The sequence below is a fragment of the Perkinsus marinus genome (genome assembly GCF_000006405.1).
Source record: "Perkinsus marinus ATCC 50983 genomic scaffold scf_1104296929318, whole genome shotgun sequence".
Classification (NCBI taxonomy): Eukaryota; Perkinsozoa; order Perkinsida; family Perkinsidae; genus Perkinsus; species Perkinsus marinus.
In genome coordinates, this window is record NW_003216498.1 from 405,816 (window position 1) to 418,035 (window position 12,220).

Below are 12,220 nucleotides of genomic sequence, written 5' to 3' on the forward strand. Positions count from 1 at the left end.
CTCGTATTCTCAAGTTACTCAGAAAATGTTTGCTTGAGGATGACTATCAGATTGAGTCTCAATGTGATACTTCCAAAGACGTATAGGTCTACGTTCTCGATTCAGGGTGACAAGGGCATTCAATGCGTGTATCTTAACACATCGCTTACACACCCGAGCGTCAGAGAGCTAGATATCCCCGGAGCGAAGGGACGAGTTTTGCTAGTATCATCGAAGTCGCCTCAAATTGGATATCCGGGGCCGGGGCAGCCCAATAGAGGTCTCACCATCTGTTGCTGTTGTTATTGCCCATTCAGACCCTCTCCCGCGTTACTCTGCTCGAACGTCTGCGACTGGTTCACAACCAGATGGGGGCGGCTGACTCCGGTCTAGAGAGAGACACCGGTTCGAACCCCGGAAAAGGGATTTTTATCGTTACTCCGCGTCGTATAGTCCCGTCCTCACGTCCAATGTGTTTGGTGTATTCCCCGATCTACAGTGTCGGAGAATACGTTCATTACCCCCAGTTGAACTTGGAAGTTTCATCGCTAACTATAGACGTTCATACACCAGCTTAAGTACAAGTGTACAGAAACCAATAAGATTTTCCCAGAACTTCCTCAGAACCTTCATATTGTCACCAATACATGCAGTTGACCATTCGCATACTCTCCCACACTGCCGACCTATTCAGGCAATTCTACAATCCCATCCATTCAGAACTCGTGCAAAACGCAAAGTCCATAGCATATCGAAATAACGTCATTGAGTCATGTGCATGGACGCGAACCGATCGGCTAGCAAACATGCTGCTGCTGTCGTCGGTCATCACGCTCCTGCGGGTCCCTCTAAGTGGTGGCCGCCACTTCCCGCATAGTGGGCGCGAAGGATTTGAGGACGAAGTTTTTCAAGTGTTTCCTGAGAGAGAATCTCATACCCTGGACGTGTTGAAAAAGCATGCCAAGACGTAGTCGAGCGAATACTAGAGTGTCGTTGCAAAGCTCGCGGCTTTGTCCGAGCAGACGTTGAGATCTGTATAGAAGTTGGAGGAAGCAGTCGAGATGATAGTCGGTAATGGCCAGTGTCTACAGAGGGGACATAACCACGGAAAGGCGCTCTGCTCGAGCGGTCGTCTCACCTCATGCACCTCATCAAGTGGCCGACCACGATACGCCTGTGGACCCCCAAAGACTTGCAGTAAATAGGAGGTAACCCCTCGCCACATATCTTCCAGCTTGGCACCCTCAAAGAACATGCCGATGCCTTCAAGAGGCATCAGCCAATAGTTAAGCATATTGATACACAGAAACTTACGTTGGTCTCGAGTGACCATTGTATGGAGCTTCTCGGCCAACTCGACAACGCCGTTCTCCTTTCCCAGACGCTCGAAAAGGTGACCAGGACTTTCTAACTGCGCCTAGTTAGGACGTACGTAAGACCAAGAAGGCGTCTCGTAATCTACTTTTTTGCGAGAGATCTCCATCCTCATAACGCAGCCACTGGTGATGGCCGATCGCACCCCGTTGAGTACTTCAAGGGAGTCTTCAGCGCTCTCTGGGTCTACCTCCAACTCTTTACCTTCGATACGCAACCCGTAACGGTAGAATGGCCGCAAAGGGCGGCAGACTCACATGTAGCCAACCAAACCGATAAAAAGGCATCGAAGTGGTAATCGGTTATGTTCATATTGTAATGGGCAGGTTTGAGCCTGTCATTATCGTAACTAAGAGAAGAAATAGCAGCTGCGGGGGACGAACCTGCGACCTACCGACTGAGACCGCCAAAGGCTCCCGACATGAACTGATATATTCGTTTACGAATATTCCTCCGCTTGAGGTGGCTCTTCTCGAAATAGAAGCGCAAACGGCTGTCCTCAACGAGTTTCTCGTTCCTGACTTATACACTTTCTCATGAGAGTCATTCTTGCTCGCTTTCACACAGAAAACACTTTCTTAAGTCACAACGCATCGCGACGCCGTTTGCACGTCTATGCCAGTAACACCGCGGTGTGGGGTCAACAATTTTGCGACTGGACCGTCAGAACCGACGGTCCAGTCTCAACTGTTATTCCGGGCGTATGTTGGATTCTCTCACAAGACGTCAGTTAAAGTCTCCAATTGTTCATCTCCCCCAAGCCTTTCGAACAGCGTGTGACCATTCTTCACCACCACCGCGTTAATTTCATCTCTACGACCAAGCACCTGGAAAGACGCTAGTCATGACCACCAAGCGCTCCCCTCTCACCTCTGAGCGCAAAGGCTCCAAAGTCACAACAAGCTCATCAACAACAGTGTCTTCCACACCACTGCCGCTCAGAGCTCTACGAACGGCACAAGTACAGATACATACTGGGTCATCCCACAAACCCTCACCTCAGGAAGTCGGACACGAAGGCATCAAAATGATAGTCGGAGATGCCGAGCCCTTCATGAGCCACTGCGAGATCACGACCTGCCGGGATTCAACTGGAGCTGGTCCGAGAGACATGCAGCTGATGCACCTTCGTAGTCCTTAGGTCCACCGAACCTGTCGACTAAGAAGACCGTAACTCCTTGCTTCAACTGCTCTCGCTTCTCTGCTTTGAAAAACCGTTTAATTCGTGCGTCAGTGCCGAGGATCGAGAACAGAGAATTCACAACTCGTGCTATGCCGTCAGCTTCACCTGAAAGATACTGAATCCGCACGGCGAAGGAACTAACCTCACATGCTCACCTAACCTGAGGAACATTTGGTCGAGACCGTCTTCAGTAGATTTTCGCGCTATCTCCGATCGAACGGTAACTACACCAGCACTATGCGATGCCACTCATCTGCCTTAAGCTTTATAACGTGAGAAATGATACGACTTGATGACCGCAACTTCCGACACCAGTTGAACTTAACGACATGCGCACTTAGTATGTACAATGGCTAGGTCAAGAAGATAGAACACATCAGAATAACGAAACGTATAGCTACGACGATGTGGCTGGGAATGTAATATCGCTATGGCAAATTAAGGCTTCCTCCCGAACGACTGAAAAAGTTCCACAAACCCTGCTTGTTCGCCTATGAATTATACAGCCAGACCTATCATGGCTGCAATAATGATAGTGGAAAGAGGTGTAGAACACAGAGACACTCACATCCGTTGATAATATCCCCTCTAACAGGTTGCATGGCCTTGAGGACCTCCCTCACATCCGCCTTGCTAAGCTCCAGCTCCACCGTCAAAATCTGACAGCAGCACTGACATCTTGGGATGTGATATATAAAGACCTCCTTGATAATAGAGAGCATGGTGTCGAAGTGGTGAGAGGCGATGTTCATCGAATAGTGTGCTGGTCGTAGATCGGCCACATCATAAGTCGACGCGCCTGACCACAACACATCAAGCAGCCCCGTAGCAACATGCATGCTGCAAAGAAGTTAATGTGAAAAAGGTTACTATAAGCAGACGTAGACGGACTTATACGAAGAATGGGTCGACAACAGGATCACCTCCGATGGCACCACAAATGAATTGTGTCATCTTCTTCTTGATCGACTGGACCTAAGGCCGACACATAGCCACTCATCATGCGTTTTATAACTGCGAAGCCCTCAGTTTCCGAGACGAATAACGCAATGACCCGATACGAAACCAACAATCCATTGCATTAATACTAGACCGAGATTGTTCTCATATGCTAGAGGTCACATCGAGTTCATTAATAGAGTGGTGCACGTATCAAGCCATTCGTGCATACTCCCAAGCCCACAGCTAAGACCAGGACTCACCTTGGCTTTGTTCTTCTCAAAGAAGAATCGCAGACGATCATCCTCCAGGGCAGCAGCATACATACTTTCGCACAACCTCGCAACAGCTGAGGGAGGAAATATAGTAATAACACCCACAGGCCCTTGGATGATTACTTACTTACTTCCCCTCCGATTCGCTCGTAAAGAGGCTTCTTATGAGCATCTTTGATCATCTGCTTCACATCAAATTGTCTGTTCACGTCTGAGACCACCTCTGAGAAAGGGCAAGCATATGAGCCATGTGGTCCCACAAGGAGGTACCAGTCGAGTCGTCTCCATCAGCACAGTGCATTCATCTATCGTATCACTGTCACACCTGAGGGCTCCATAAGAGGTCGTTTGAGAGGTAGTCGAGCCAACCCTAGAGCTGCAAGGGCCTTGTGGGCGTTGTCCAGGAAGGCATCGAATTGCCAGTCTTGAATGAGGAGGGTCTGATGGATCCTTCGCAGCTCACGACCGGTGTACCTACATTCACCATGATCGCGATGTCTTGTATAAGAGTAGTGAGTTAACCCTCACTCGACAGCTCCCCCTAGCAGCTGCTGCATGTACACCGTCTGGGCCGCCTTCACCGCCTCAAGTTTACTGCCTTGGAAGAACATCTTGATACGCTCATCAACAAGGCATATACTGTATCTTTCAAGTCGATGAATAAGGAACCGTGACGCACCCCCCCCCGAACGTTGAATATAGTCGTCACCAAAATACGACAATATCAGCAGTGAATTCCGCGAGGATCAAGGCAGCCTTACAGCTCGTCCACGAACCGAGCAATTCCACTATCGGCTCCTAAAGTCTTGTAGAGACCATCGGTGCCTGATTAATAGCATATACATTGTAGAGTCACTGCATAGATATCTAGATGAGGAGGCTGACACTTACCAGCGGATTCAGTCTTCCTACGAGCAATCTCCAACCTACTGGTGGCACCAGCCGTAATGTCTCCCCTCAACTGAGAGAATCGTCACACCAATGCTCTCTACTCCCCGCATCATACAGGGCAGAAGCAACAGAAAGTTGATGGGAATCAGCAGCGCGGTCACTCGTGCACTATACCATACTTACATGGTTCACGACTCCTAATACGTCCTCCCTAACATCGTGCTCAACTTCCATTAGTTCCATCGAGGTCGAGAGATTCTCCACAAGAGCATCAAATTGATGATCTCCGATATTCATAGGATAATGCACAGCTCGCACAATATTAATATCGATCCTGATAGGTCACGAGAGAGGCCAACGATGAACCAGCCGTGACCAGCTCACGTTGATCGATCCCCGATGGCTCCACAGAGGAACTCAGTGACCTTCCGTTTCACTGTTGCCAATTTGTCTTTGTCCATGAAAAAGAAGAACTTTATTCGAGGATCGCGTTCCGCGCCGAAATACCTAAAAACGACACGAGCAATGTAAATGATCCAAGCAGTGCTGCCTCCCGTACATAGTCTCGACAACAGCCTCGACGTTCATCTCCCCTCCAATGCGCTCGAGGATCTGATCAAGTTTTCAGAAGGTCTGAGAACGAAAGCCTCAGAGCCTCACTGTCTTCCCATCCACCAGCTTCTGCGTATCCTTCTTGTTGTGGCCTTGAACGACGTATTTCCGTTGCTCTTCCATCATCGAAATGAAGATATCATGCAACTCCTCACTCACATTCAAACCTATGTCGACTAGGTCTCCCTGATTGAGTCAACTTACTCACTGTGCAGTGCACGGTCAGCGTCCATGATGAAACAGTCAAAGAGGTAGTCGTTGATCTTCAAACCCTCATGGATCTCCGACATACTTCTGCTGCCGTCGAACATCCTAGGCCCTCCCAGAAGCTCACACATATACCTGCCAACAGGACACTTCACACGACAAGAAGTTGCCTCAGTCACTCACAGTGTTTGCTGTTCTTTCAGTGCGTCCATATCCCTACCTTTAAAGAAGTTCCGAAGCCGGTCATCTACCTGAACGATATCGTATCTACAGAAATACAACCATCGACATAACAGTGCCAGCAAAGGCGCTCACGTTCGATTCATGATCCTCGCTATCCCCGCACTTTCCCCCAGGCTGAGGAACGTCTCGTCCCTTCGCTGCTCGGCCGCCTTTCGAGCCATCGACATCCTCACCGTGCCTACACCAACGACCACACTCCTCCATCATCATGGCTACACCAGCCGGCCTACTCCCTGTCGTTATATACTTTCTTATCCTCCCTAAGAGCTGAATGAACTCTGCAATAGCCTCCGGGTGAGCACCCATCTCCAATAAGGCCGCATTGAAGTGCTCAAGCATCGCATCAAAGTGGAAGTCCAGGATGTTCATATGGTAGTGTACCTAAATCGTCTCAACCATCAATCCCCAGTCGTAGTCTTCCGCACCGGTTTAAGATCCTCCTCTCCATAGTTAGCCGGACCCCCTGTATAGCTCAATACGAAGGTCTGCATGCGCTCTCTGATTTGCCCCATTTTCTTCTGAGCCTTCTCGAAGTGAGCCCGAGTACCTGGACGGCCTCCCAATAGCAATAGCAAACAGCGCTTGGATCCAACAGGGGGACATGCGCGCTCAAAATCAAAGAAAATTTACGCCGCTTTCCTTTATGCAACGCATCCTCTTTGATGCACTTCCACCAATACCAATCACAACAACAACGACGACCACCACCAACATCATAATCATGATGATGCATCGTATATCAGTCGGGAACACAGAGGTCCCTCCCAAAATGAAGCCCTCCGCCTTACGCGTATCAGTCAGCGCTCTATCATACACTAAATCAACAGCAGATTCAATGTCCGTAACACCTCCCAACCTCTCGAATCTATCCACAAATAAACAACAATACCACACGCCAACCAACTCACAATGGCTTCGTCTTATCATCAACCACAGTTCTCCTCCTCAGCCCTCCTCGAAGATGTTTCTTATTCTCCTCAGTCTCAGTCAGCTCATAGACCTACCCTACGAGTAGCTCCCTCACACAGGAGTCCGTCCCCACTTGTGCTTTGTAGTCGGCGATTTCCTTCCTCAACTGCTCCAACCGTCGCCGGGCCACTTCCGCATCAATCCTTCTGAACTCGCTACTTGACCGATCCCCTGCATAAACTTTCGACTCGAACAGATGGAGCTTCTCACCAGAGGGTGGCAGCGCTAGGGACACCGCTAGTCTTATCTGTCTCAGCCCACCGACCACCGCAGTGATGCCAGTTTTCAAATTCTGTATCTTCTGATGAGTCGTTGCTATCGACTCCGTCATTTTCTCTATATCCCATCCCACATGCAGCTTCTCTCTACCGCCTTCATCAGACTGCATCTTCCAACTGCACTCGACAACCAGTCGAGACTCCCCATCACCAACAAGCCATTGACAACACAAACCACTTCCACATTAGAATAGGTAAACGCGCGTCTCCATCAGTAAGGCACCTCCCTCACGTCCATCACATATGTACACTGCCCGTCACTGCTGGTTGCACTGCTCGGCGCCTTGCTCAGATGGAGTCGGAGTACTGTAACTCGACTGAGGAGGCTGCTGAAGTGCACAAATCATCATAATCCATCATCAGGGCGAGGGCTAACCCAAGAGGCACTCACTTGAGCATTCCACTGTGGTTGTTGTTGCTGCTGCATCCTGAGCTGAGCCTGCTGTTGTTGTTGTTGTTGCTGCAGCCTAGCTCGCTGCTGCTGTAGACGAGCCAACAATGTTGGATCAATCCTGATAACATCACAGTGCCACACCAATAGACCCGTCACCACCCTACTGCTGTTGTTGTTGCTGCTGAGGGAAGGCGCCCGTCTGATGCTGCTGTTGCTGAACAGCCCTCTGCTGTGCCATCGCCGATGCCAACAGCTGTTGTCGTTGCAACTCTTGCTGCTGTTGTAGCTGTTGTTGTTGCTGTTGTTGTTGCTGTTGTTGCTGCTGTTGCTGCTGTTGTCTCTGCGCCTGACACAACCGTGACCACAGCCACCTCTCGTTCCTCATACCTGTCGTCTCTGCAACTGCTCCAACAGCGCCCTCATCTGCGGTGTTGGAGTGATCTTCTGCCCGGTCTGCTCCTGACGAGCTTGTGCCTGACTTCCGTGATGCCCTATAGTCACATCACAGAGATCTCACCCGAATCAGCTGTTGCTGCAGCAACAACAGATTCTCAATGTGTTGTTGCTGACGGGCCTTCTCAGTCTCTTGCTGCTGCTGCCTTCCCTGTTGTAAGAGGTCGGCCACTTGCTGTGTTGAGAATCTTCCCTGTGCGCTCCCCTGTTGCGATGCCTGACGCCAACAACTGCCACGCCCACACCAAGCCTCGTTTGTCCTACAACTTGCGGGGCCTGTGGACGATACTGAGGTGGTGGAGGTGCCCTCACTCCAACTGGAGGAGGGGGAGGAGGAGGAGGAAGGACGGCTCCTGTTGTCCTAGGCTGCTGGTGTTGACTGCTGCTACTGCCACCCCCTTTAGAATGCAGCATAGATAGTATGTCTAGACCGGCCTGGTTACTCCCCTAAAGATACACAACTCAACCTCTAACAACCGTCGACGTGGTTGATTCTATAATGATATCATTGGAACTTCAACATACTTCGATCTCAGCATTGAAATGACCTCAGTATCACAACCAGAGTATTGCAGTGTGAGAAACGCATTTTCGTCTCGGGCAAATTCGTAAATTCAGCAGTTCACCCTAACAGTGTAATGTTCGCTTTCCTCAGCTGAGCTGAGGAGTTTCCTCACTACAGTTATTATAGGAGTTTATATACCAACTCGGGTAGAAGTGTTCAGCAAACCATCGTAAACACTTGCTACAATTTCCTCAAAATGATCGTATTCTCACCGACATATGTAGTTGACCATGTGCATATTTTCCCACACTGAGCACGAACATGACAAAAGCGTGCCTCCAACGATACGGACCCGAACAGGTTCCAATTTTACCGCGGCGCTCGCCCGAAGAATCTCACCTGTCCAACCCCGGCCTGATTCCTTCCCTGCATCCTCGATGATTCAGCAGCAGCAGCTCGTTGTTGTCGTGACTGCCTCTGTGATGTTTCCAATTCCTCCAAAGTCTTGGCGCCCGCTGGTAAATGGGGTTGTGGCTGATCACGGAAAATTAATCATACCGTAACATACACAGATCTCACAAATCCACAACGGAACCACGAGCCCTAGACTAGCCTAAGCGCTTCCTCGAACGGGCAACAAAAGTTATTTTGATGCACACAGCGTGCAAAGGAGGTACTTTCCTAGGAGTTGTGATTTATGTGATTTCGAGAGCCCCACAGAATTGACCACAGACTATGATAAGCAGTTGTGAACTAGCAGTAGGGGTTCTGACTGAGCTCAGTAGGAGTGCAGTAAATATTGCTCATATTACAATGGGCGGACCGGAAGTGCCTTCGCTCGGCTTCAGCCACTTTGCCATTCTTCCACCATCTCCTTCACCGTCTGGGATTTCACTCGCGAAGAAACCATCATCATCATCGAGGAATTTACTAACAACAAATAAAAATCTTAGGTTCAACACTGTAAGATACGGATCAGGTCCACTTACTTCCCTTCGTCATCATCTGTCGTTTTGGCAATTTCTCCTTGGGCAACCTTACGAGCGTACTGCCCTAAACTCATGTGGGACTGAATAAACAACACAATGGAGTTTCACCCGTGATATGGAAAACACTAGTGAAAAACATATTTCGCGACTAAAACATACCGCGAATATCGCGTTTTTCACCAAGTTTTACGCCACTTCACGTAAAACGGGTGAAACTCCAACAATACCCCACGTCTCCGGTCAACTACAACCCCTACCTTTTCAAGCGTCTTCTCAGCCTTTCTAATATCGCCCAAAGTGAACTGGTCCAAACCTCCACCTCCCACAGTAGAGAGAGGGGCCTTCCGACCACTTCCAGCAGCCTTACCAATAGTTTGCGGACTGCTTGGTGGGGTCGCATCTCTGAGACACATCACGAGCTCCAACGGAAGTTCGCAAAGGAGTGGTATGGATTATTCGCGAAAGACCCTAGGGCGTGTCACAGTTGATCAAAGTACTACCGGCTCCCCCCACCCTTCCGGCCCTTGCCAGTTGGATACCCACTCGAGTACCGTCCCCCACGATCATCATCTCTAAACACCCGATGCGCAGTATGAAGATTATCAAGATACTACCTTCGTGCTCCACGTTGATGGTGATGTCGATCACCAGCTCTGTCGTCCTCCCCATCCCTGATACACCAAAGCCCACGTTCGACACAACATTCAGACGATCTCATACAGCAGACCGATTTCCAATGATAGAGTCGATCAACGAGCCACATTGAGACTAGAAATAAGTCCCCTTACTAAGCCCAGCCCTACTACCTCCACTGACCCGGTTTGCCAACCTCACGAGCAGCACCAGAACGATCATGATAATCCCTGAAGACCACACAGGCTGCTAACGTGCCATGTGAAAAACCCAGCATCATAGAGCCCACACCGTGACAGTAATACTTTTGTATTACCCCGTCCACCCAGCCGCGTTGTTGCTCATGCCTCTTGCACGTCCACTGCTGTTGCCCTGTCCACCACCTCTACGCTGATCTCCTCCTCCTCGGTAAGCTAAAGGGACTCAACATAGTACTCTAGTAAACTCATTCGAAGGATTGGCGTCAGACAGTCCACAACTACGATCACTTCCACAATTTCTACTGGTTCATTCGGCTTAGTGATTTGATTACCACAATTCCGTCATCAATGCTATTTAGCCACACCAACAACCATCGCATCGAACGAAAGCCTTCCATCTCTCAGTGCGGATTAGCAACCTCCCATATTACTTCCTAGTAGAGGCGACTCGAAATTGTCCTTGTCGATAAGGGCTGGAAAATTATTTGGTTTTTCGCTACACTGCGGTAGGCTCTGGAATTTCCTCAGTTCCTCAATGCCAAAACTAATCCACTCCCCTGCCTTGACTGCTGTCATAAAGTATCAGAGTAATAATACCAACTTCAAGGCGACTATAAGAAGCACTATACGCAACAAGTAGGGTAATGAATCAAGAGAGTAACATTGGGAAGCTAACGAGTGTGCGAGGACGTCATTCCAAAGAGTTGATCTCCTAAATGGATGAGCCGCTTCGCTCCGCTAAGCTTCTTGAGGTGATTGAATTTAACCAGAAGACACATGGTCCTAAAGTAAAGCATCCTCATGAGCTCCGTCATTTGCCATAGTCGGGCGTGTTTCTGCGACTCTTCGGTGTGACTGGTCGCATCCCTTCCTCATTCACTAGACAAAATCATCAACACCCCATTGAGGATTTACTTTCACTCCAATGGCATTCCAGGGAAAGACCAGGAACTGCTATGATTCATATTAGAGGCACGCAAGAACGAACTCCACTAGAGGTACCTCAAAAAAACATTACTTTTTTAAAAAAAACTTCTCTTCACTCCCTAGGCTTCGGTCAAACCTATCAGCTCCGACTCCGAACCTCTCATGTTCTCCACCAAATAGCACCACTACGTAATCAAGAGCAGATTTTACTACGCGAAAGTTAGCTCAGAGAATAACGAATAACGGAAAATGGTTGCAACATAGTACATTTATCCACCGCATAGTGCTTCCCATCCTGCAGAGTCATCGGCTTCGGGGTAGACAAGCAGATATCATCAACAACAAATTCTGTTCGATACGAAGTACATGTTAAAATGAACCCCACGGAGGAATTGAACCTGCGCCAACTGCATATGAGCCTAACAGTTACGACCCAATCCATCAGACTACCACTCCATTCTCCCATCCTCTGACAGTAACTCCAGGAGAAGGCCCCTCCTGGTAGTAACTTCCAACAAGCATCATCACCACACACGCCATTGCCCAACAACCCTCACATTTCGTCGCTCAATCTACAATGCACAAGGTGATGAAAAACACCACTTAGTCGAAGATCTTTTCGTCTTCTATCCTTGGAAGAAATCTGTTGAGATAACAAGTCTCAAGAAAAGTTGTTGACAAGTACTTCTTAACTCTATGATCAATACATTAAACATGAAGCCCACCTTAGGCTAGCAAAGGAGACAAGTAACACAATAATCTACAAGTTAGGACAGACACCCGTGTGCAACATTCCCTCGCAAAATCTTTCACTGATCCCGTGAGCGCAGCAGTTATAAATAGATCGACGAACTCAGTCTCAACCATGCCTCTCGAGAGGAGTATCCGATCGCTTCCCTCTGCAGTACAGAAGCGGCCAACTCACTTGAAATGATGAGATCCAAATCATGCCCCAAGTCCTTGAAAGGACAGCCAAAGACGCGTGGAGCATCTACATACGGTTGCATCCTGTATTGCAACCTGTTGGAGTAAGGCGAAGCTATCAGTTAATACCTCGGCATGTTCAGTACACCTCTCCTGAGTGTTGAGAGCGCTTCCAGAATCCAGTCCTACATGTGTAATGCAATTCTGGGAGCGCTCTTCAAAAGAGGCCTATTGAAGACACCGTC

General features: G+C 48.9%; 3 protein-coding genes across 3 annotated transcripts in view; all 3 read right to left on the reverse strand.

Moving 5' to 3' along the window:
• The window catches only part of Pmar_PMAR012455 (hypothetical protein), a gene marked incomplete at both ends in the record, with an annotated part of 3,285 nt that extends 1,509 nt beyond the window's left edge, over window positions 1-1,776 (reverse strand). The window contains 4 exons of the mRNA XM_002787632.1: window positions 1,118-1,396; window positions 1,442-1,557; window positions 1,611-1,702; window positions 1,748-1,776. Of these exons, the coding sequence (XP_002787678.1) occupies window positions 1,118-1,396; window positions 1,442-1,557; window positions 1,611-1,702; window positions 1,748-1,776 (516 nt within the window). The remainder of the gene's footprint in view (window positions 1-1,117; window positions 1,397-1,441; window positions 1,558-1,610; window positions 1,703-1,747) is intronic.
• Window positions 1,777-2,069: 293 nt separating this feature from the next.
• Pmar_PMAR012456 (hypothetical protein) lies at window positions 2,070-7,060 on the reverse strand (the record flags this gene model as incomplete). Its single annotated transcript, XM_002787633.1, has 26 exons — window positions 2,070-2,180; window positions 2,224-2,299; window positions 2,352-2,430; window positions 2,480-2,641; window positions 2,692-2,760; window positions 3,105-3,195; window positions 3,238-3,335; window positions 3,460-3,511; window positions 3,739-3,824; window positions 3,878-3,961; window positions 4,076-4,224; window positions 4,279-4,395; window positions 4,512-4,575; window positions 4,642-4,711; window positions 4,825-4,975; window positions 5,026-5,148; window positions 5,201-5,253; window positions 5,302-5,420; window positions 5,462-5,595; window positions 5,644-5,727; window positions 5,776-5,881; window positions 5,934-6,084; window positions 6,129-6,250; window positions 6,492-6,568; window positions 6,612-6,703; window positions 6,746-7,060. The coding sequence occupies 26 exons, from the start codon at window positions 7,058-7,060 to the stop codon at window positions 2,070-2,072; spliced, it is 2,835 nt and encodes a 944-aa protein (XP_002787679.1).
• Window positions 7,061-7,207: 147 nt separating this feature from the next.
• On the reverse strand, window positions 7,208-10,269 carry Pmar_PMAR012457 (conserved hypothetical protein; the record flags this gene model as incomplete). The annotated part of the gene is made up of 14 exons (XM_002787634.1): window positions 7,208-7,279; window positions 7,342-7,462; window positions 7,509-7,690; window positions 7,732-7,818; window positions 7,862-8,014; window positions 8,062-8,244; window positions 8,702-8,836; window positions 9,115-9,232; window positions 9,292-9,371; window positions 9,549-9,693; window positions 9,792-9,863; window positions 9,906-9,962; window positions 10,098-10,154; window positions 10,241-10,269. The coding sequence occupies 14 exons, from the start codon at window positions 10,267-10,269 to the stop codon at window positions 7,208-7,210; spliced, it is 1,491 nt and encodes a 496-aa protein (XP_002787680.1).
• Window positions 10,270-12,220: the final 1,951 nt, after the last annotated feature.